The sequence below is a fragment of the Eubalaena glacialis genome, chromosome 9 (assembly GCF_028564815.1).
Source record: "Eubalaena glacialis isolate mEubGla1 chromosome 9, mEubGla1.1.hap2.+ XY, whole genome shotgun sequence".
Taxonomy (NCBI): domain Eukaryota; kingdom Metazoa; phylum Chordata; class Mammalia; order Artiodactyla; family Balaenidae; genus Eubalaena; species Eubalaena glacialis.
Genome location: NC_083724.1, coordinates 49806879 through 49831750, shown reverse-complemented (window position 1 = coordinate 49831750; position 24872 = coordinate 49806879). Strand labels below are relative to the sequence as shown.

The window sequence follows — 24872 nt, the reverse complement described above, 5'->3', positions numbered from 1 at the left end:
AGAAGAGCAATCATGATTCTGGAGTACAGTGGAGGGTGGGGAGTGGAGGGTGGAGAATGGGGTCAGGGGTGATCTTCTTTGTCAAGCCCATTCAGCAATCTGAAGGTGTTATTTAAACAGACCTTAAGGCACCTTAAGGTGTCTTATTAGACACCTTAAGTGGAAATGCTGAATGTAAAATAACTGTATCATGAGATAAATAAAAATCAGGCTCACAATGTTCATCTCTGTCTTAAATTTTTGTTGTGTTATTTTAATTTCATGGTGAATCAGACTACCTGAAACAGAACAATTCTTCGTATGGTCTTTCAGACTTTTGATCTGAAAAGAAAAACAAAGCCTATTGTGCACTAGTTGCTTTATATACATTATCTATACTCCTTGCAATAATCCTGCAAGGTAGATGCTGTTATGTTTATTTTGTAGATGAAGGAACAGAGATGGAGATTAAGTATGTATTACAAGAGTTTACCACGCTCAGAACCAGAAATCACAACCAGGTCTGCCTGATTCCAAAATCTATGCTTATTCATTCCCCTTTCCCAAACTGCTTAGACACAGTGGAAACAAGATGATGTGTTGGAAATCTACTCCTAAAATATTTAGGCAGAAATTTCACTCAAGACTATGAAAAGGAACATTTAACAAACTCACTGTTACACGGTCTCCATACAGTTATCTCTGTAGTGTATCACTGAAATTGACAAGACAGAAATAAATGCTAAGGGACTTTTATTTCTGTGCCTTTATGCAGTGTATACATTAATTATAGAGTTGAGATGCACTTGTTCATTTTAAGTAAGTAATAACTCATCAGGCAAAGCTGTAGTAAGATTGAGTAGTTTGCTAAAGGAATTACAAAGTGATTCAGTAAAGACAGCGTCAGTAGAAAAGATCTCATAAAAGTCATATTTTACACCTTGATGCTGATTCAAAACCCCACATTTCTGTATGCCTGGCAAACAGAATCTACTCAATGAATAGTGAATGGATTAATTCAAAAGACTTGAGACAGACATGCTTTTATTAAAAGTTGAAAAATAAAAACCCCCTCTTATCTGAATTGTTTGGGAATTGATCTAATCTAAATTTAAAATGGGTGATTCTGAGCTTTTGAAATATCTTTCAGACCTTTTAATAAATGTCCCTATTTGTTAATATACCACTAATATAACATTAATTCACAGCTTATTCTAGATGGCTCTCATTTATAAAGTAAGCCTATAAATTTGTGATTATTGTTTCCAGTAATCACATGGAGCAGTATTCAATTACTCCTTTGTCTAGATGAGTGAATGAGAGTCCCCCCTGAACTACAGAGAGAGTGGTTGGCTAATCCCATCCTGAGTTCTTTATCACTGGAAGAGTAGGTCGCTTGTGGTTAAAATTCCCATTTTGCTGTTACGCATTTTTTATCATAAAACATTCATTCTATAACAGAGTGCAAGTTAATAAATATTAATGCTTTGTTGAAAAAGGCTTAGCAGAAAGACTTTCTCCTATCCTTAAAGTACCTCTGCACTGTACTTTTGGACAAAAGAAAAAGCTTTAGGTTACTGTTTTCTCTTTCCTAATGGCAGTTCCCCAAGGCTCCATGCCAAGAAGGAGGGAACCCCAAAGCAGTTCTGTGAGGGGCATGGGACAGTGGATTTTCTAGAGGTTAAACTATTTGTGATGGAGAATTCCAGACACTTGTTCTAGCTGAGATACGGGGCACATTTTCTAATTCTTGGGAGCTTAATTAAAGACCACCAGTGAAAGTGACGTTTTCAAACAAATAAAGGAGTGAAAATGATTCTGGGTCAACCTGACTTAATCACCACAATCTGAGAATAAAAGAACATAATTAAATCATCTGACTATATTCTATATATCTGTTTCCCCCACCACAGGATTCTAAGGACATTGGTGCTTCAGCCTTCTGAGTTTTGACCTTCTTTTCTTGTGAAACATGGTGCACCAGCTCTTTGGGAATACTGTACATTTGAATTAATCATGATAAGAGGATCAAGTTTACAATGTCACTCATGAATTTTAATTTCTTCATCTTACTGCTCCCCATTTCTTTGGATCTTATGTTAAAGTAAGTTAAAGGTAGTTATATTTTGGCAGGGATTTTTTTCTGCCGAATAATGGAGGATATAAATCCAAAAAATAAGTTAAATGTCCTAAATTATTTTCCAGTCATCATCGGAGGAAGGTATGTCAAATCCTGGAACAATCATGAACGTTTGAGGCATGGAAATCTCTTTGAATCCCAGTTCTGTCAATGGCTGTGTGAATCTGAGTCTCACATTTTTAATCTGTAAAAGGGAAATGATAAAACCACTTACCTCATGGGGGTTAGATGAGATTATATGTGCAAAGTACCTGGCACCATGCCTGGCTCCTAGTAGGCAATCTACAAATGTGAATTTCTTCTCAAGTCCTGCTTTATCTTAACAACTATAAACTGATTTTCCAGTTGCAAACTAGTGACCAAAATGAAACGACGGGAGACAAATCAGTCACTTTTGTTTTACACAGGGATTTAAATCAATCAATATGAGTAAAGAAAACAAATTTATCAGTTGCCAAAATATGCAAAGTGGTTTTTTTTGCATGTCTTCCTAGGTCATTTAAGACGGTGATTTTCTGGAAATATTTGTTGATTAACTGCAAAGTTGGAAATAACTTCCCAAATACTTCAGAGGAATGCATTTTGGTCTAACTTGTCTACAAAATCCACTTAATATTCTTCATAACAAACATACCAGCAGTCTATTTTTGTTCAAGTTACAATTTGCATATCTACAAAAGATTTGCTGATCTTCTGTTAAGTTTTTCAAATAGAAAAAAATAATGCCTTTGTATCACATGAATACAAATGAATTTTTCCTTCTGACAAAATTTTGGAGGTAATGCAAAACTTTTATTATTAAGAGCATAACATAAAAAGGACTTTTTTGGAAATGTGTGTATGTGTGTGTGTGTGTGCATGTGCATGTGTGCATAGCTAGAACAATTGTGACCTGTAGGTATACAGATTACTCTAGCACGTTTCTCAGCCAGTGTTTCCTGGGAGAATCAAGCCCTAATGCTCTACAGTATTCGTTGTATGTAATGGATCACCTTCTCGCCTAAGAATATAGGATGGTCCACGTTATGTACCATCCTTGAGAGAATTGAGAAGAGAGTCATTCAAATAATTTTCTGTGTTTTGTAGCTCAAATGAGGAATCTGGGCCGAGAAAGACTGAATTTTGTCTGAAAGGACTACATATCAAGTGATCTTTCATGATTGGTAACTACACTGGTATCTATACCTAGAAGGGAAATCTGCTTAGAAATGTATTTTAGATACTTCCTATTTCACTCATTAATCTATTGTACACATTTTGTATTGGCTGATTGGTAAAGCTCTGGTTCTAAGGCCTCTGTGTACCTTGACTTTGCAACAAAGAGGGAATGTAATAGAAGCTGTTCAAGAAGTTAATGAGGTGGAGGGCCTTTATATAAGATATTTGTAGGGCCATTATCATTGCCAGGAGAGAACCGATCTAGAGACACTGTGGAGAAACTGAACATCGTTCGTGTGTTGGTGCAGCGTGCTGCATTTATTTTACTTGGATGGGCTGAAATCGATCATTTGGGAGCTGACCTAGGACACCTGCTGGAGTCTTCCTAGCTATTTTCATGCATGTTCTGGTCTCACCCAGGAGTACTTAGTAGGAAGTCAGGAGATGGGACTTCAAGTTCTAGTTCCCCTAATTACTTTTGTGAACTTGGGCAAGTCTCCAAATTTATTCATTCATTCGTTCACACACCCATTCAGAATTTCTCTAGGAAATGTATGTGGTAAGTATGGACTGGCTTGAGGAGACATATCATCTTGCATCTAAGTAATATCTCAAATAAATATTCAAAATATATTAATCGAAAGAAACTTTTTGGATGGTGGTTTTCTCATCTGTAAGGTAGAGGATTTGACTATAAATTCTGAAGGCTTTCTACCTCTAAAATTGAGTCTGAACAGTCTGTATTAAAAAATACATTTGCCTTTTCCAAGTTAGTATAGAACAATGACCTTCTGGGCATGCTGGCCACAAAAAAAGTAGTTCGCTCATATCTTGGGGTCTCTTCCATTTTGTGGTGCTTTCCACAATGCAAGGGCAGTTTGGGTATCTGTGACTCCTTTCCTGAACAGAATTGAATTGAGTTAAATCAGGTTTCTGAGTCATCAATCACAGGCCTTCTGCAATCCCAGACGTTATTACCTGGTGAGGTGTGTGTCAACCTGCCCCAGGCAATACCAGGGTAGGGGATGTGGAGCCCACTGAGTCATTCTCTCCCTCCTAATAGCACCATGATTATAATTTAGGCAGGAAGAAAATTAGCATTCTTTAACTACTTATTGTATGCCAGGCACTGTGATAGCCACTTTTACATGGATTAATCCATTTCATGCTTATTTTAAAGACAAAACTATAGAGGCTCAGAGAAGTAAAGCGTCTTGACCAGATCTGCCCCACTAACCTCACTGTTTCCTATAAATCGCAGGTAGACCTTAAATTCCTTTACAGGGCAGGAGACATTTAGAGGAAAGACAGAGGACCCAGCCTGATTTTAAATTTATAAAGGATATTATGGTTGGTTTTGCTGCTGGACATTTTTGTCAGCGACTCAGCCGGGCATTAAAATCCTGCTGACAGCTGATCAGATTATTTCCAGATGAGTTCTCCAGAACTGTATAGTAGACAGAGGTCAGGAAAGGCACCAGCAGGCAGCAAAACGGGGTTTGTGCTTTGGTGAGAGAGACACAAAAGGAGTGGCAAGGTACTCTTCAGATCAGGCATGCGTTTCTGGGAGGGATGAGGGTATACTGCAGAGAAGTGGGAAACAACCTGTGTCTGAGGTAAAGAAACAAGGGGACTGAGAGAATGAAATAAAAGAAAGGCACTGTGTATCCTCAAAATCATAGCAAGGCCTGAGCTAGAGGGAACACTGGCTTGTTGTTTCCTATTTAGGCAGCTCAGCTGCCAAGTCTAGGTATGAAGCAGGGTCATATTGAAACCCAGATGCTGACTCTCAGCTCAGCAATCCAAACAAGAAACCAGCAAACCCAGGGATCCATCTCAGATACTTGAGCCGCGTGACTCCCACTAAAATCCACGGGAAAACAACTGCATCTTTTTGCAGCACTTTGAAAATGTGTTCTTCACCTCACGGGCTGCAGAGTTGCACCGTCCACATTTCAGGCTTTCTGCTCGAATAGGCTCACCTCCCTCCGCCCTGTCCTGAGGTGGACTGTGTACCATTCAGATACAGGGCCTACTGGTTGTGGGAAAAGGGCTTGAGTTCTGAAAGGGGTTACTTGCTTTAGAAATCACCATGTATCAGTGGGGTGATTTTAAAATTTGTTCAGAAATTCTTTGAAAATCTTCCCTTAGTCTGGCTGGATTCAGTGACACACTTTTAAGCAGAATAAAACAGAAGTGATGGTGTGTGGCTTCCAAAACTAGGTCATAAGAGGGTTCCTCTTCGCTCTCTCTTGGATCACCTACTCTGGGGGGAGCCAGTTGCCACGTTAATAAGGCAGCCTCCTGGAGAGATCCACATGGCGAAAACTCCTCCCAATAGCCATGTGAGTGAGTCATCTTGGAAGAGGGTACTGTAACCCCATTCAATCCTTCAGACGATGCAGCCCCAACTGACATCCTGACTGTGACCTTGCGAGAGACCCCAAGCCAGAACTACCCAGCTAAGCCACTCACAAATTCCTGATCCGTAGAAACGGTGAGATAATGAATGTTTTAAGTCGTTAAGTTTTGGGGTAATCTGTTATATGGTGATAGATAACTAATATAATAGTGCATTATTATCATTTTCTTTGAGACCTCAAAATGTATTCTCTTCCCTCTACTCTGGATTCACTGATGCATCATAATTTCATGACCTCCATCCTGCCCCACTCTGGTCCTCTAAGCTGCCTGGCATTCCATCCCTGGGCTCTGATCAGTTCTGGTTCCTGTTCTACACTGGGGCTATGACTACCATCTTCCACGTTCCTCATACGTCTGACCCCAAACACTATCTCTCCTCATGTGGCAGATGATCTGACTCCTGTGTTTACACATTTGCCAGCCGGATGACCCAAGGCAGGTTATTTACCTTCTGGTCTCAGTGTCTCCATTTGTAAATGGAGATTAATAATGATTATAACTACCTCACTGGGTCATTTTTAGGATTCAATGAGATATAAAACTCATGAAATGATCCACATATGAACTCAAAAAAATGAGAGTTGCTCTTATATGAAGAAGTAATATTGCATAATAGGTAAGAATATGATCTGGGGAATTGGATGGCCTAGGTTTACATCCCAGCTACATAATTTATTAGTTATGTAACATTGGGCAAGTTACTTAATCTCACTGTGTTTAGTTTCACCATCAGTAAAATGGGAAGGATCACAGTGATACTAAAAATAGCAACTTCTGAGTGCCATTATGAGGATTAAATGACTATCTGTGTAAAGTGCTTAGATGGATGCTGATACTTATTAAACTCTACAATTGTGTTGATATTATCATTGTTGTTATTATTATTTCAGTGATAAATGATAAACCTCCAGCTAAACTTGAAAATCCTGCCATCAACTCTCTGCCTACATATTCTTTCCTTGTCTCCTTCGGTTACAAGGGTACAGATGGTTAATCTCCCCTTTAGCTCTGGACCCCATCACCTCAGGGCCACTCTAGGACTTATTTCATTAATTATCTCCTCTCCATCCCTAACTCCATTTCTACCATAAACATATAAACAAACTCAGGTCTCTCCCGTCTTGAAGAAAAAATCCCTCAAATTATGGCTCCCTTTGGCTACTCATGTCCCTTCTCCTCATCCCAGACAAACCTCTAAAAGGTAGTTTCTACTTGCCATCTCTACTTCTTTTTTTTCCTCCTCAACCCATTGAAATATGGCTTGATCCTCCGTCATGCTTCTGAAACAGCTCTGACCAGTGATACCAATGATGTCTGTCTTGATCAACTGGATGAACACTTCCAAGTCCTTATCTTCCTTAGACTCTCAGTTGTACTTGGCATTGCCCTTCACTCAGTCCTTCTAAAACACACTCTTCCCTTGGCTTCTAAAACACTCCCTGGTTTTGCTCCTCCCTCTTAGCCCTTCCTCTGGTCTCCTTCGCAGGCTGCTTTTCCTCTGCTCAACCGTTAAATATTAGCTATCACCAGGATCCGGGATATCATCAGGCCCTCCTTTTCATCACTCTACATACTCTGCTGTATGTAGTGATCCATCCACTGCAGTGGCTTTAATTATCATCTATATGCAGACATCTTCTGAATCTAAGTGGGTAACCAGATCTTTCTCACTGTCTTGCTGGACATTTTCACATAGATGTTTCAAAGGAACTTTGAAATCAACATGTCCAAATCCAAACTCAACACTGTGTTTACTGAAACTGTATTATACCCATGCAACTGAATGTAGCCCTGAACCTGAGTGTGGTCCAGGTTTAGCTAGCATTGGCTCCTTCATGACTGTAAAGACTTGGGTGGGTCTCCTTGTCTCAACTTCTCCTCTCACATCCTCTGAATATATCTTATCTAACCTAGTCATAGAAGTCTAATAAACTCCATGTAAGAACACTCCTGGGAGGTTTTCTGAGCTTACAATATGAAGTCACATTTGGCTTGCATTTGAAGTAAATGAAAAATGTATTGAGTTGAAAACTACACTAGAATTATCAATTGCATTATTAAACTTGATTTTTCTTGGCTTAAAATATAAAAATGACATCAAAAGAACACTTGCCAATTAAATGTAACAACTCTTAAAGGTTATAATAGTCTGAGAATATATATATAGCTTAGGGAAGACAGAAGATATTGAATGTCAAGATAATTTAATAACCACATAAGATGATGCTTTGGAAATCTACCTTGTGTTTTCATCCTCAGGCTAAAATGAAAAGTGCTTTTTCTTGTGATCATGTCTAGATTTTTCATTTGGCATGTGTTTTGTTAATCTAAATTTGGGAAAAGACAAACCATAAAGGCTTCAGGAACTGTTCAATTACTTGAAACAATTCTGGTCAGATTGTTTTCTAAAGCAAGAATCTAAGTCTGAAATAAGTCATATACAAATCACAATTCACTGGAATTTCTTTCTTGACTTAACACTGATGACACTTTCATAATCATCATTCCAGATCAAGAGTATTTAGGGACAAAGAAAAGGGCTCAGGTCACTCTCATTGAGTCTACTTTTGAGTTCAATTTACAGGCATAAGATATCTGCCAGTATCTCAACTAACAATAAAAACATAATATCATTAAATATTTTCTTATATATCACTTGGCATACTATTGGGTTGGCCAAAAAGTCCATTCGGGTTTTCCCATAAGATCTTATGGGAAAACCCGAATGGACTTTTTGGCCAACCCAATACTAGTTAAGAGTATGGGCTTTGGAGACAATGGATCTTGGCTTAGTTTTTTTTTTGTATGGAATAAAACATATCTCAGCAGGCTAATATATGCAATCACAGAGAGCTTCCTCAAATAAGAGCTCAATAAATTACAATTACTATTATGATTATGCTCATCGAAGTTGTATAAAATAGAGCAAATGTTTTATAGTCAACTTAGAGATGAAGAAATCAAATCTTATAGAGTTTAAGTGACATGTCAATGCCTTATGTTCATGCAAAGTATTATGTTAGTGGTTACCATCAAACAAAGAAAACAATTTAATCCCTATTTTTGAGGAGTTTTTAATTAAGTTGGGGAAAAAGACAGTTGTGGGAGAACTATAATCACGCATATGATATTGTGGGTGAAGTCAGGGAAGCCGTCTTGGTGGAAGGGAGCCTTGAGCTTAGTTTGATGGAAGTATAGGATTATGCGTTGCCATAGAAGAGAAGAGCAGTAGGAATAATATGGAGACATCACAGAGGTGGAGTTAACCTTAAGAGCTGGACAATATTCATTTTCAGGTCTAATGGCAGGGCAAAAGATTGTTACTGTCTCAGTATTCATAGCATTATTCTTCACCAAAATCTGTTGTTTTTATCTATTAATTGAAAGATTTGGTTAAACAGAGTTGAAGGTATTTAAATTTAAAGAATCAAGGCTAGTTCTATCACTCAGTTGGGAGGATCATGCATCTTTCAAAGCGGTTACAGAAGAGCCTCTTCTCATTCCACATTTCTTTGTCTCCATCCCCAACGTGTAGAGGCTTCACCATCCACCTCCCAACTTGAGCTGCTACGTAAGAAAATAGTTTTATATTCAGATACTTGGTTAAAAAAATCCCTCGACTATAGCTACTATAGTATGATCAAGCTCTGTAATATGAGTAGAGATTAAGTTGTGGTAAAGTTGTGAACCAGATAAAATTTATCATTATATTTTTTCCATAATGTTTATTTTCCCTGAAGCCTGAATTTCATCATGGCCAATCCATCTCCTCAATATTTATTGAGTACCTATGTGTGTGGCTCTAAGTTGAACTCAGAATCCAAAGATACATGCCTTATATCTTTAAAGTCTAGTTAAGAGATCAGACTTGAAGAGAAGTAAATTTTTCAGAATATCTAGAAGCACACCCTAGGACAAATTAAACTTTCTTCTTTATTTTTAGGGCTAGTATTTGCCTTTATGGTGCCATTCCAAAGGTATATTCAAATTCTAAGATGAATAGCAACTGTGATGTCTACTACTTCTATCAATAAAATAACTCTAGTAGTACTTGAATTTTCAGCTTCTAAAAGTGCTCATCTGAGAGCCAGCCCCACAGAAATAAAATGATCTATATTTTCTATTGGTTTGGATATAAATCTACTGTAATAAAATATCTGGCATAAGATATAAAGCCTTTCTTTTATCCTTATTTTTTTATTTATTTCAAGTAAATTTCCTAGATTTCCCTTGACATTTATTTTGTGCCACTTCAATCTTATTCTGGAACATAGACACAGACTTGACCAAAAATGCAACAATCCTATTTTTTCAAATGATTGCATTTTGATAGAATTCTGAAGTGGTCAGGATTTTAAATAATATGTTGGTTGTTTTTCTCTGCTACCTGATGTCTGATCCTATAAGGTTTCCTTTTTGATGTTTATTACATGTGTGTTTGTTTATATAAAACGGAAGAAAAAGGATAGAAGGTATTAAATCAAGCTAGCTATGAAAATTATTGTAACTACTTAAGAAGCTTACCAGACAGCACTTCTGTTTTAATGAATTTTAGGGAGATTTTCACCAGTGACTACATATTTCATTCAAATCTTCTTTTATGACAGCCTAACATCATATTCCTTTTAAATTATCATTTAAATTATACATTAGAATAATAAACACATATTTAAATGTCCCTCAAACTATGTCATAAATCCTGTATACCAAAAACAGCACTTTTGGGAATTCCCTGGCAGTCCAGTGGTTAGGACTCTTCGCTTTCACTGCCGAGGGCCTGGGTTCGATCCCTGGACAGAGAACTAAGATCCCACAGGCCGCACGGTGCAGCAAAATAAATAAATAAATAAATAAATAGAAAAGAGGAAAGAATCTATAGGAAAGAGAAAATCACGATTGGAAAGCGAATCACCTAAATAGGCCAGTACACAGATTAAAAAAAAAAAATTAAATTAAAAAAACCTCACAAAAAAACAGCGCTTTTGCTCCAAATAATTTACAACTTGAAAAACAAACTCTTATTATATAAGAGCCTGAGAAGTCCTATGTGTATTCTGGTTTCCCAATTTTGGGGGAAAAACATGCCAGAGTGGTTGAAATTCAATAGATCTTGGTCAAAGATTTACTAAAAAATGAAAATACAATTGTTTTTCCTGTGCTCTCTACAACCTGCCAATTTTACTTCCTTTTCTCGGTCTCTCCGCAAGTTCACTTGGATCTTTGTGAGCCATGGCTTGCCTTTATTAGACCCCTGTGAGCAGGGACAATGAATGTGCACATTTTATTGAACTTATAAGTGGCTTTTTCTGCCCCCTGAACTGGGATCAAGACTAGTTTTTACTGGGAAGTCAGACAATGTAAGTAAGTCCCGTTGGCATAGGCATATGTAAGTTCCTATTGGCACAGAACAGGTAAGAAATACAGGGAGAAAGAAAAGAAGAGTGAAAAAGAGGAGCACATGTGGAGGTGAAACCAGAGAAAAAAAGCTAGCATTGGAGGAAAATGAATTAGGGGTGATTCTCCCAACCCAGCAAGGCAAGTAAGTACAATATAAGTATTGTCTTTCCACAATCATACAGAATTAGAAGACAAACAAAATGACACAGAAAGGCAGTAGGCCAGCATTCTCTGCAAATGATTAGGCAACTGAGGTAATTATATGGTTACTCTATCTTGAATAAAGAAATAATCAGCTTTCATTTATTCATAGTTCATCTGCATGAGAAAGTTCCAAAATTGAATAATAACAACTCAGGTTTACAAGAGAGATGCTGAAACTATGAACATTTAAAAATGACTTCTGAATCATCACGACATTTCAAATAGTTAATTCATTTGTTAATAAAATGAACTATTAGATGCTCTTGGTATTAGGGGGCATTTTAGCATATTCTAATTCTTTAAGAACTGTATTTGTTCTAGTTCGCAACTGATGTATACTTAAAAGCCAACTTGGAATCTAAGGCAAATATTAACCCAAATATGTTCCATCAAAGACTAGTCCCAGATACTTTGAAAAAATTAGTATTACTTTTCCCGTCAGTTCTGCCAACATAACACTTTGGGAATTGCTGCTTGAGATATTCAATTTTTGTATGATACAAAACAGCAAGTACATTTTAGTTAAGAGAATATTACACTGATAAAACTATCTCATTCCTTATTCTACATATTCTGGATAAATTCGTGTTTCTACACGTAATTTGGTAGCATAGATATGGACATTTCTTATCACTTAAAGTTATTTATCAAGTAAGTTAAGTATCAAGTTATTTATTATTTATCTTAAATAAAGTTCTGAAGGATTCAAAGAGTGTTTATTTACTGCTTCCATTTCATGATCTTTGATTTTTAAATTCAAAGTATTTTGATTTAAAAAGTATTTTGATTAAAAATCTTTGATTTTTAAATTCAAAGTATTTTGCATTGCATTTAAAAAAATTGCACATACTGTGTTGCACTGAAATAAGATGGTTTCATTATACTGCAACACAATAGAAGAAGCAGTTTAGGACCAGTTACTTCTCAACCTCTTTGATTAAAAAAAAAATTTTTTTTTTTTTTTTTGACTCAGACAGACTTCATCTTACTTAGAAAGAACTGCGAAGCACATTTATTACTCTATGGCAGGCCTTGATTGGGAATGGAGGATTGTATTGATCTGATATAGAGAAGCATTGATAAATAATTAATTGCTAAAATTATTGGGGACAAAAGAAGTAAATAATGCATGGCAATCTGTGTACATAGTTTAACTCATACCAGTGGAATTTTGGAAAGTACTACATAGGGGAAAAAGTCTGGTTGTTAGTAGGAGAGAAAAACCCTAGAAGGGAGGTGCGGAATGACCTGTTTGTGGTGTTAAACAAACGAAAAAGAGACCCTGGAAATAAGACAGTGACTCAGAAGAAATAGGACCAAATTATCTCTGGCAAAACTGTTGATTGATTGGTCAGTGTGTGGCTCCGGACATCAGAACAGGAAAGAGAGGTTGACAACCTGCTGAGTTTGGTCAAGGGCTTCTGAGTAGTTCCAGAGCGGGAAATAAAGATCCCAACTGTGCCCACTCCTCACCCAAGCATTTAGCAAAAGAAAGGCCAACCAGGGAAGCCACAAGTTTGAATGGAAAGAATCTCCCTCTGTAGCCTCCTGTCCTAGGTGAAGGGCACTCAAATAAAGAAGCTGGAGACCTGGGGTGAGGGAAGCCCTCATTTTATGTATCAGTCAATGAATTCATGTTGTTAATTAATCTTAACATAACTGTGCCAAGAGCACTTGCAAAATTTGATGGATGATAAAAGACCATTGCTTGATTCAAACCAAGAGGGTAGTTGATAAGTCTTACTTAGGACCTTTCCTAATCCTAAGAGTTGACATGGAGTTCACATAGATAGATACTGGAAAATAAACAGTCTCCCATAACTATTCCTAACATCAGTTTCATTTTGGGAGGTGGGGACTGACAGAGTAATCCAGTATGCATAGTTTGAATTCTAATTTTATTTTACTCTTTTGATATTGCATCTATGAGAAGTCACATACAGGGAGCCCCCAGGACTTACATCTCTTCCAATCAGGTCCTCCTGGTTTTCCACAATTCCCCAAGGGGCGATACCTATGGTACATATCTTCCCTCGAGACTTAGATGCATGGTCCTTCAAGGCATCTCCAACATGACGAATAACACCTAAGAGGAAAAAGAGAAGTATTACTCTTGCCTTTTAAAGCAATTACTTTCCATTGATCTAAAGGAAATTGTGGTAACTGTTTTTCCTAAGATTAAATGCACTGAATATAAAGTTCTGACACATTTCTACACGAACTACACGTGTTCAGGAGAGAACATAAACTTGCAGCTCTAATGCCAGATACATTTGCTGGACTTGTATATGAACTCTAGTAATACATTTCTTATTCTATCTCATATGGAAAAAAAGATGTATACAATATCTATAAAAAGAATAAATACAGGGACTTCCCTGGTGATCCAGTGGTTAGGACTCTGCACTTCCACTGAAAGGGCCATGGGTTCGATCCCTGGTCAGGGAACTAAGATCCCGTAAGCCGCGTGGCCAAAATAATGATAATAATAAAACTTCATTTAAAAAAAAAGAATAAATACGATACGTTAAACTTAGAGAATCTTTTCTTGTATTATAAGTATAATGATGTGTTAGTATGCCTAAGAACTAATAACATGACAATATCCTATAAAAAGCATCGTAAATAATATTATATTAAATCTATACCACAGTTTGTGTATGAGTTAGGGTCAGCAAATAGAGTAATTACTTAGCTCAGATTCTGTTAATCTTGATTTCACCTTCTTATTTATGGACACATAATGTGGAGACCCTGCTTGTAAAGAAAATGGTGACATATTCTGTGGAAAATTTATGTTAAAAATACATAAATACACCTTTTTAGACATCATTCTAATTATTTTCCTCTTCTGTCATAGTGGCCTTCCCATCACCACGCCTTTCCTCACCATAGTTAAGAGTGAGAAAATTCAGTTTACAAGATGGTAGGGAACTACCTTTTATCTTTTAATAAACCATTTAAAGAAGATATAATTTCTAATCTTGTAACTTCTCTCTCAAGTGATCATTTTTATAGAAGATATAAAATACATTCTCTAAGAAAAGATGTTTCCATTTATACTTTAAGGAAAATTCCACCCATTCTTCAAGGAGAAACTCACACCTAGTTCCATCTCCTATATGAAAGCTGAGTTGGATTTGATTTCTTCTCCATTTGAACAGGGTTGCAGTTTGTATATTTTGAATAGTTCAATATGTCACTGAACATATTCTTCTTTGGCTCATAATCACATGTGAGGATGTCTCTGCTCAGAGTAAACTCACTGAGGGGAAGGCTGGAGATCAGCGGCTCACTCTCTTCAGGTGCCAGCACAGAGTGAGGGCTCAGGAACTGGGCACTGAACTAACTAAGCACACAAAACACACCAGGCAATTTAATCACAGGAGACAACAGACATGTGTGAACAACTCAATTCTGAAATATTCATAAGATCAAACAGAAAGAGCCTCCTTTAAAAGAAATCAAACAACAGAGTAGTGTAAATAGCCACTAATCCATGCTGAGCTGTGCTGGGAGCGTTGGCAAGAATATCAATTTCACTTACTAACTCATCTATGGATCTTCTAAGAGAAAGTACTGATAAAGAAAACCAAATACAAGAGTAAAGGTGTGAATATTAGTGTTAAGTTTTTTCCTATTTATATGCAAAACTCATTTGGGGTCCAGTCCTGGACAAGAAGGTTAACTTCATGGTAGCCCCTCCCTCCATCTGCCACAATTCCACCTTCACCTTTTACCCAAGCTGAGCGTTCAATCGAACACTCAAAAAACCTCACTTTGAGTGTTGGATTGAACACTATGCCTGGAGAGAGGCAGAGGTGAACTCTTTGGTTTACAACACTTACGCTGTTAATTCTTCTTCTGATATTGGATGCATTTCACAAAAGAAGAAAAACAATAAACAATGTTCCAAGTTCCCCCAAACAGAAGACTGGTAAGCATTTCTTTTAGAAACCTTTGAGTTGATCTCCACAGGAGATGCAGGTTATGCCAGGAAAGCAAAAGACTGAATAATTATAGGCAAATGATGCCTGTTAAACTGTGAGTGAAAGTTGGAGCTTAAAGCCTGAACAGCCACGGAAGAAAACTGCTCTGTAGATATTTGATCGCCACAAAGTAAACAGTAAAGAGCCGGCTGAGCAGGTCATTCTAAGATCATGTCACTACACAGACTGAGTCAGGGTTTCACATGACAACGACGGGCACGGGCAATATGCAGATTTCGCTGTGTAAATGAACCTACATTGTTGTGAGCTGAATGTTCCCAACTTCTAGGTATGGAGGAGAATTCTGAGTGCAGGTCTCACTCAAACATCACCTAAACTACAAACAAATGAATAAACAACATTGAGATAACATTTTATTTAAAACTAGTTGGTCCAGGGTTATGTTCAGCATGTCCCACTAACTTCAAACGTGTCCACATGCGCAGACTTTGAGTCTTGAAACAAGTCTGAATTAATTTACTGCAGCATTACCTGTCTCTTCCAATTGGCACTTCTGACTCAGGCTGGGGAGATATATCACAACATTTACAGCATCCATTCCATTATCTGCTGCACATTCATAATGTTCTGCAGATAAGCACTTAACTCTAAGTGGGTTTGTAAGAATTGATTTGACAGCTTGCCTGGATCACAATATAGAAACTCATTTGGCAGGTACAAAAGACCGCTTGGAGTTCAGAGTGGAGTGTGTCTTCTGTTGGTGCAGAGTTGATTCAATGAAATACTTTAAATAATAAACACATATTACTCCAGACTTTGCTGTCACCCCAGATGGAAAGGGCATTCTGCAAAATCTAAAGCTATTTGCATCAAACTTAAAATCACTTAAAGAACAGAGTCTCCAATTTAGAGCAAAAGTTATTCTTTAAAAAATTACTGGATGCCTATTTGGCAACTTGAGGTATTGAAAATATCCTGTGAAATTCCATTAGTCATGTTTATAAATTCTGTAGAGTCAAGTATTAAATATCCCAATCTGTTTCTTAAGTGTAAATAATTCTTCTTGGTTGAGAAATGACAGTACAGTTATCATTTAGGTAGAGGAAGGAGAGAGACTCAGTGAAAGGAGCAATAACCAGCAGGTGTGGACACACAGGTGTAGGGGATGAGGTGGGGGAATGTAAATATATTGAACCTCAGGGGAAAATGATCTTAGTCACAACATTCTCGTGGCCTTATGTTGTCCTTCTCTGTCCCACTTCCGATTACCTGTGTTAACACCTCCAGTGAATATCCATGCTCCAGTTGTCATGGCTGCTTTGATGAGACCTTTCCCAAAGACTTGCTTGAGTTTTGGCTGGAGTTCAAAGTTCTGTAGGCCCCCATGAACTGAGATGAGAAGCTTGGGAAGCTCCAACTGCCATTCCTTGGTCATCAGGTGTAGGAGGAGATCAGGTTTTGTATCGAAAGATACTCGTACGTACTAGAAGAAGGACGACCATTGATTAGGGAGACAGGGCAGGGCTGACTGCTTATCTTTACTGATTGCAATAATATGTATAGTTACTTGAAGAAAACGTCTTATAAAAACTAGATTTTTTAAAAGGGGCAAATCAATTGCTTTACCAAAAGAGCCTTCTAGACAAAGGGATTCACCATTTTAAAAGGTTTTCTTGAAATTCTGAATGACTACAAATTTTTAAATTATTTAACTTTCTAAAATGCAGTGTAAACACAACTTTCCCTGGGATGGGTTCTTTGCTCAAAGGAAATCGTATTTATATTTTACCAACCTTAAAATTTGTGCAACAGTTCAAATGTTGCTAACATTTTCAATATCAATAATCCCTCTATACCAACTGGACCTAGATATGACTGCTTCTGTGACTCTATTATTTTGAGAGGTTTTGAAAATTCTACAGTTCTACATAATGTAACAAGAATTTTAAAATATGGTAACAGCTGATTATATTTATTTAAATCTAAAAATACCTGCATACTAAATGTTTTCTTTATCTTTCAAAGAAAAGTGACAAAAGTCATTCCAACTATTTTTGTAGAATAGTTGAAAAAAATTGAAGTGCATAGCAGATATCAAGGTATTACCAGATGCAACTGGAAATAAAGTTATGATAAGTATATATAAATAAAATGTTATAAATACATATAATGATAAACATCTATATAACTATATATATATATATATATATACACACATACTCATTTAGGTCTTTAATTATATAAACATTTCATTTCTAGCTGGAAACAACTGGAATACTGGGCAAATGCACTTGAAAGCCTTTTGAAATGTATTGCTGAGTTGGCATGAAAAGAGAGAATATTCAGATACCTAAACAAAGTGGAAGCTGGAATCTCAGGAGGTAAGGAAATACCAAAGCAAGCTTTGGCCTTGAGGCTTTCTCCTGAATCCTGGAAGACCACGAGCAGCTGCTTTGGTAGCTTAATGCAGTATGGGGGTGCCTAAGTGCCTAAGGAGAGACCCCACATAAAGCTGGGATACTTCAAAGGGCTCCACTCTCAAGTGTAAGGAAGAAAAATAAATAAGGCTGATGGTCAGAAGAATAGAGCAAGGAAACTTGCCTGCCTCAACCTTGATTCTCAGCAGATGGGAAAAAAAAAATTCTCCTCTGGTTATTTATAAACAAAAGTGGGTCCTCATACAGGTTCTGGTCCACATTCACACTCTCAGTGTGGTTTGAGAAACATCAGAGTATTTAATATAAGATGGTTCTGGTGGGGTAATGGCTCCAGATAACTGTCAGAAGCAAATGCAAATTCTCTGTGGAGGAATACATCATCAATCCAGGTCTCAAATAATTCCCATGGGAAAATAAGCATTTCATTGTAAAAAAATAAAATCACAAATTACAAAAGGAAGTAAAGCAACATGAATGAGAACCAAAAGACACAATGGGTAGCAGAATAAGATGCTCAAAGATACTGAAATGCTCAGACAGAGAATATAAAATACCTACATTTAATATGTCAAAAAACATAAATGAGAAAATTGAACATATGAATAAAGAACAAGTGATTATAAAAAATGATCACATACATTTGAAAAACAGTAAAAAACAGAACTTCTAGAAATTAAAATATAACAATTTAAATAAAAAATACAGGGGATAAATGAAACTACAGATCAGACATGTTAACTACAGATCCAGAGAATAAGCCAGATGCAGCCTAGAAAAATAGAGGAATTGAAAACATAGAAGAAAATTTGAGAATTTTAGAGGACGTAATCAGAATTCTAGATAGAAATAGAAGAGATAATGTGGAAGAGGCAATACTTGAAGAGATATTGGTTGGGAATTTCTCAGAATTACTAAAAGGTACTAATTCTCAGATTCAAGAAGCTCAATGAATCCCAAGCAAGACAAATAAAAAGAAACCCTACGCACAGATACCTCATAGAGAACACCAAAGGGTAGGGGGAAAAGCCTTCAAAAGGAGCTAGAAAAAAAGGCAGATTACCTACAAAGAAACAGTCATTAGACTGATGGCTTACTTTCAACAGCAACAATGGATGCCAGAACAGTGTCTTCGATTTGCAAAGAGAAATTATCTGTCAGTGTAGAATTCAGCAAAAATATCTTTCCAAAATGAGAGCATATTATAGACATTTTTAGACTACCAAAACTGAGAATTTACTTCTAGCAGACTTCACTGAAGGAAATTTTAAGATATATGTAGCAGGCAGAAGTTACATGATCCCAGATGGATGATCTGAGATACAAGAAAGAATGGTAAACAAAGATATTAGCACATACAGGGTAAATCTTAAAAAGCACTGGTTGTAAAATATAAAATGATAATAGTGTCTAATATATGGTGGAAAGGGATAGAACTAAAGCACTGGATAATATAGCATATAAATTCGGGAGTAGTAATTAGAGTCAAAGCATTCTAAAGTCTATATATTGTGTGGGAGAGAAAAGTTTTAATCTGGAATTTGTGAAGTATTAATGTTGAAGTTGCATAACCACAAAAAGAACAGACTTGCATGTAATCATACAAACATATGCTTTTGGATGTATAAATAAAAAAGGTTATGCAGGAGATGACAATTTATTGTAATATTTTTTGGATCGGGGAGACCCCACTGTTGCAAAAACCTTAAAAATTATATGTCAATTCTTTTGTTAAAGTATATTTTAAATATATTTAGCAGAAATGTGAGGCACAAACATACAAAATATGAAAGTAGCTTGATAAATTAAGCTGCATAATCAAGAAATACAAAAGAGCTAAAGTTTCCCATATACATATACTAGAAATCCAAAGAAGTGTTAGAATCTAACAAGCTGGTTCTATATTGATTTAATCTACTCAGCAAAAATCAATTCCAGAATGGAAACAGTAAAGGTTGGCAATTTTAGCTAAGTACATTATATCAAAAGAATTATAACACTTATTTTACATTTGGTAGTGTATAAAATAAGTGATATAATAGCTAGTGGGAAGCAGTTGCATAGCACAGGGAGATCAGCTCGGTGCTTTGTGACTACCTAGAGGGGTGGGATATGGAGGGTGGGAGGGAGGCGCAAGAGGGAGGGGATATGGGGATATCTGTATACATATAGCTGATTCACTTGGTTATACAGCAGAAACTAACACAACATTGTAAAGCAATTATACTCCAATAAAGATGTTAAAAAAAAGAATTATATCACTTATATCAATAGAATTTAACTAGAGTTTATAATGTGGGAAACTGCATATTTTGTACACAAACTCTCATGTAGAGGGCAAGAACTTTCAGATATCTATCAGCAGAAATCTTCAACAACAACATGCGCTTTTGTGTCATGCAAGGAGCCTTGGGGCTGGAGAGAGGGTACTGCAGTGGTGGAAGCAAACACAAGGGTTTCTTAAATAAAAGCTTTTAAAATTATCTATTGTTATATTTATTATCTCATTGAGTGACTTTATAAGAAAGCTATCTATATAATGAACACTATAAAATAAAAGAATAAAATGTTTTCTGTGCCTGTACACTGAATTTATGCTAAATTTATGTTAAAATTTGGTAGCTTTACTAGATTAAATTTATACCATTTTGAATAATTCTAGAAAGGGATATTTAGTAAAATAAACTAGCACTGAGACTCACAAGGCTTCCAAACTATACAAACCAAGAACGTTCATTGTGGGAGAGGCTAAGAAACTGCTTCTCAAGTTATTCAATAACTTTATTTCAGTATCACTTTCTTATTCCTTCAAAAAACCCCAACTAAATAAGAATCCATATTCTTCTAAGGTGAGATATAAATTACATTTCTAAATATAGAAAAACATCTAAAGTATAAAAATCCTTCTAAAATTATGTGCCCCTTGCAAGCCTAGATAGTAGTTCCTAAAATTTCTGAAGAACTGTAAAGCTGTAGTCGCAATGATTAGAGAAGGCTTACTTGGGAACAGTAAAATATTTTGAAAAACAAGAAAAGTAGTGTGATTATGGCTTTTGGAACCTCAAGATGCCTCATTGAGCAACCCCACCTGCACGTTTCATTTAGCCAGGTAAATAATGTGAGATTCTGAGCCACAGGTAGTGTCTGGGAACAGACACACATACATTATTAATTAACTCAATGTGAAGAGATATGGCAATCATACTAAATCACTACAGAGATTGTGTAATAATTTTAGTATGTGTAACCTAGCTAAATAACATATTATGGGGACTTTCCTGTGATCTGGTGGGTAAGACTCCACGCTCCCAATGCAGGGGGCTTGGGTTCAATCCCTGGTCGGGGAACTAGATCCCACATGCATGCTGCAACTAAGAGTTCACATGCCACAACTAAGAAGCCCACATGCCGCAACTAAAGATCCCACGTGCCAGCAATGAAGATATTGCACACGTCGCAACTAAGACCTGGCACAGCCAAAATAAAATTAAATAAATAAATAAATAAATAAATAATATTAAAAAATAACATATTATGGAGTTCAATTATTTATAGTAATTAGTAATGATAATCCTAATGCATTTTTAGGAATAAGTCTCACTTGGTAAATAATTCCCTTTGGGGCTTCTGAAGTTACAACTTACCAATAAGGAACCCAATTTACTGATCATGTGAGCAGTTCACTGGAAAGTGACTAACGAATCTAGTGAATATGTTAAAATTCCTTTTGAACTAGCTTTATCTTTTTCCTAGCTAGGAGACGAAGAAAAGCTTGCTGGTGATCACGAAACACTTCTTACTCAGTTAATAAGTGCTCCAGGGGGGGAATGAATGAATTACCTTAGATCACCTTGTCCCTGGTTCTCTGTCTTACAGAGGAAGAAACAGAGGTATTCAGTGTCTGGCCTGTGTAAGGTCATGTTGCTCATAGGCTCTCCATGCATATTTCTCTCTACTCTCAATTTCTTAACTACTGAGAAAAAACCCCAAACCTACAATCAAATCCCTTGTGTTCCAGGTACATACGTACTGTGTGCTTTACATGCATCATTTCATGGACTCCTCCCAATTACGAGGTTGGTGGCATCCACATTTACGGGGGACAGGAAAGAACAGTAAGTTCAACAGCTATTAAGTGGTGATGACAGGATTCACACCCCAGGTCTGTCTGACTCCAGGTCCTTGCTCTTGACCTCAAAAACATAAATGCCTCCTCTCTCCTTACTTTTCCTTTTCCTTCACTTACAACCAAGCAGTCTGCGAGTCCTAACGATCCATTTCTCAAATGGTGCTCTCATCCAGGCCTTTCCTTCTATTGCTTCAGTTGCTATTTTAAGAATAAATAAGAATGCTCTTTACTAGGATGTCATTTTGGGTTGTGGCAACAGTCCTACTGGCTCCTCTAACCCTGTGTTCTCAATGAGACACCAACAGGCAGATTTCTTTCCCCAATTCCTTTTTGATCCTATTATTTCTCAATTCAAATAGTTACATCATACATAAACTCCCATTCTGGCCTGTCATGGTCCCCACAATTTGGCCTTACCCTACTTATTTAAGAGGCGTTTCCCCACTTCTCTCTGTATTTGGCTAATGTTATTCCCCAAGTCCTAGAAAACCCAGTCCCTCCCCTTTCATCTACATAAATCATTCTTGTCTTTCAAAGGCTCTTACTGACTGCTCCTTGGAATGCAAGCTCATGTTGACTCAATATAACTCTCAGTCAAACCCAGTCTAATATATATTTTTTTCCGGTTGTTTCTTGTATGTGTCAGTTTTATCTCCCCATTTGCAAGACCTTTGAGTGGAGGGATCATGTTTGGTCTGACCTACGATTTTGGATAAGCCTTTCAGTACTGGCTATGATGTAGTTACAATCTTAGAAATAAAAGGGAGTTTAGAAATATCTTAGCAATCATGGGAACTAGAAATACTCTATTTCAGTTCTTCTGCTTTACAGATGAGGACACTGAGACCCAGGGAAGGTGAGTGACTGGGAGTCAGAATTAGTTATCTAGTAATTAACCACTCACCTAACCCATTATTAAAGCTACTGTTACACTGGGAACTCTAGGTTGAGCTGTGCTTCTCAAACTTTAACATGCAAAACTCACCCAGGGGACCTCAGAAATGCAGGTTCTGACTCAGTAGGTATGAGGTGGGACTTGAGGTTTTGCACTTCTAACTAGCTCCCCAGGGACCACAGGAGTAGCAAGGATTACAACTCTTCCCCAGACCAAAGATTCTAAGTGGCGTGTCTAGCGTTTATCACTGGGCCCAAGGGAAGAAAGAACACTCAATATTTTACATGAAAATCAAAGAGAAGAATGGAGGAAACACTGGAAAATTACTCAGGCCATGAGAAGTAGGAAAGTGCAGCCACTGATAAGCTACTCAATTTCAACTACCTAATTCTTTTTCACCAGGACTAATTCTTATACAAAGGAACACATGATTAATGACAGCCCATCCCTGATTATCCAGAAACTGATAAATAACATAAATACTGGGTGTCCCTGTTCCTTTAATGTTGGCCATTATTTTAGATTTATTTTTTCCTTCCCTTGGAGAATAAAAGATTTTTTAAAAAAGGAAGCATTTAAATGAAATCGATTTGTTACTTTTTGTATGTTATTGTTTAGCAGCTCAAGGAAACAGTTTAGGGATAAGAGGATAATTAAAACTAAGGGATAAAATGATACTTTATGATTACCTGGAGATTTCAATTTTTAAATTATATTCTTATACCCATAAAAATCAGGTTATTCAGTAATTCTCCCGGTGCTTGTAATATAACAGTTAACTCAGGTGCCTAATCAGCAGCTTCAAGGTCATAAATGGTTGTACCCAGAGCAATTAATCCATTCCTGCTCAAAGGTCAATGTGATTTGAAATTAGGAGCTATTTTGGTTGTCAAGATAAGCAATTTTGACTGTCCACTTGTGAGCTCATTAATTGCCAAGGGACCACCTTACAAATAACAAGAAATCTTCCTAATGTGTATATTAAATTTTGTTACCTGGGCAGTACTCTGATGTGGTGATGTGTGCTCCTATTTACAGGTTTCCCAATCATGTGTGGCATCACACTCTAGCATCAGATACAGTACTGGCACTGTAAGTCATTTAGATCAGTTTGAGACCCTCTCTTGTGAAATAAGGGTGATCCTGACCCCCCACACAGAACACTAAAGATTAAATTCTGGGAAATGCCTCGAATGGCAGAAAAATCAGTATATGTAAATTGGATAAGAGTTATGAGCACTCACGTTATAAATGACCTCTGCATACAACAGAGTCCAGATAACTTGCCGTCAGCTCTTTAATGTCCCCTTCAAAGTAGCCCTTTGTCTCTCAACTCTGAGCTATCTGAGGAGTGACTGGTGCAAGTTATAAAAAGTACCTGTCCAGAGGGAAAATGCTACCTCTGTCTGGCTACCTATCCTATCCTTCTCCCTCATGCCCTTAGCTCCCTAATTTTAATTTCTAGAAATAAATTGAGCTCAAATGACTTACCCATGCCTGCACTGCCATCATTAGTGCCCCTGCCTGGCAGCAGAAAGCCTGTGTGATGAGCTAATGAGATTCAGAAGAGCATCTAAAGAATGTACTGTATAAAACAGAAGTTAGCTCTACTTGAAATTGTACTATTTGATCTATTCCTAGGTGCTCTGGAGGCCAATGCATACAAGCACGATTTTCACAAAAACACGTACTTTGAATTCCAAACCACAAACTTACAAATGAAATTTTGCAAGTGAGACTATAATAGCAAACTAGAGCTTTTCTTTTGTTCGAATGGCAGAGGGCTTTGGTAACTAAAACTCTTGAGTTTTTGCTTTTTCCAGTTGCTAAATTTATTTTTGTTTAGCAGGTGATTTCACTGCAGTTTTTTCTAAAGCCACTCTAACCTGCTTCATCATTAGAAATGTTACTATTCACTTGTCAAAGCAGAATTCAACTTTACTATGGCCTCACTGCATTAAACTGGTACAGAGGTGTCACAAACCAGACAGTATCCTTCCCCTTACAACACCCAGGGCGGGTGAAGGCTGGAAAGTGGAGAAGCAGCCGTCACTACTTAGAACAGGCCGGGGTTGTTTAATTAAAAATAATAATAATCTTCCTTTGGTATTCTGATCTTGACTTGCTGTGGAGCAATTTGTCTCTGATAATTAATGTCACC

General features: G+C 37.0%; 1 protein-coding gene across 6 annotated transcripts in view; it reads right to left on the bottom strand.

Moving 5' to 3' along the window:
* Positions 1-24872, bottom strand: part of TRPM3 (transient receptor potential cation channel subfamily M member 3) — a 505408-nt gene that overhangs the window by 216256 nt on the left and 264280 nt on the right. For all 6 annotated transcript variants that reach the window (XM_061200350.1, XM_061200352.1, XM_061200346.1 and 3 more), the window contains exons 4-5: positions 16522-16735; positions 13264-13388 (exon numbers count right to left, since the gene is read on the bottom strand). In XM_061200350.1, the coding sequence (XP_061056333.1) occupies positions 13264-13388; positions 16522-16735 (339 nt within the window). The remainder of the gene's footprint in view (positions 1-13263; positions 13389-16521; positions 16736-24872) is intronic.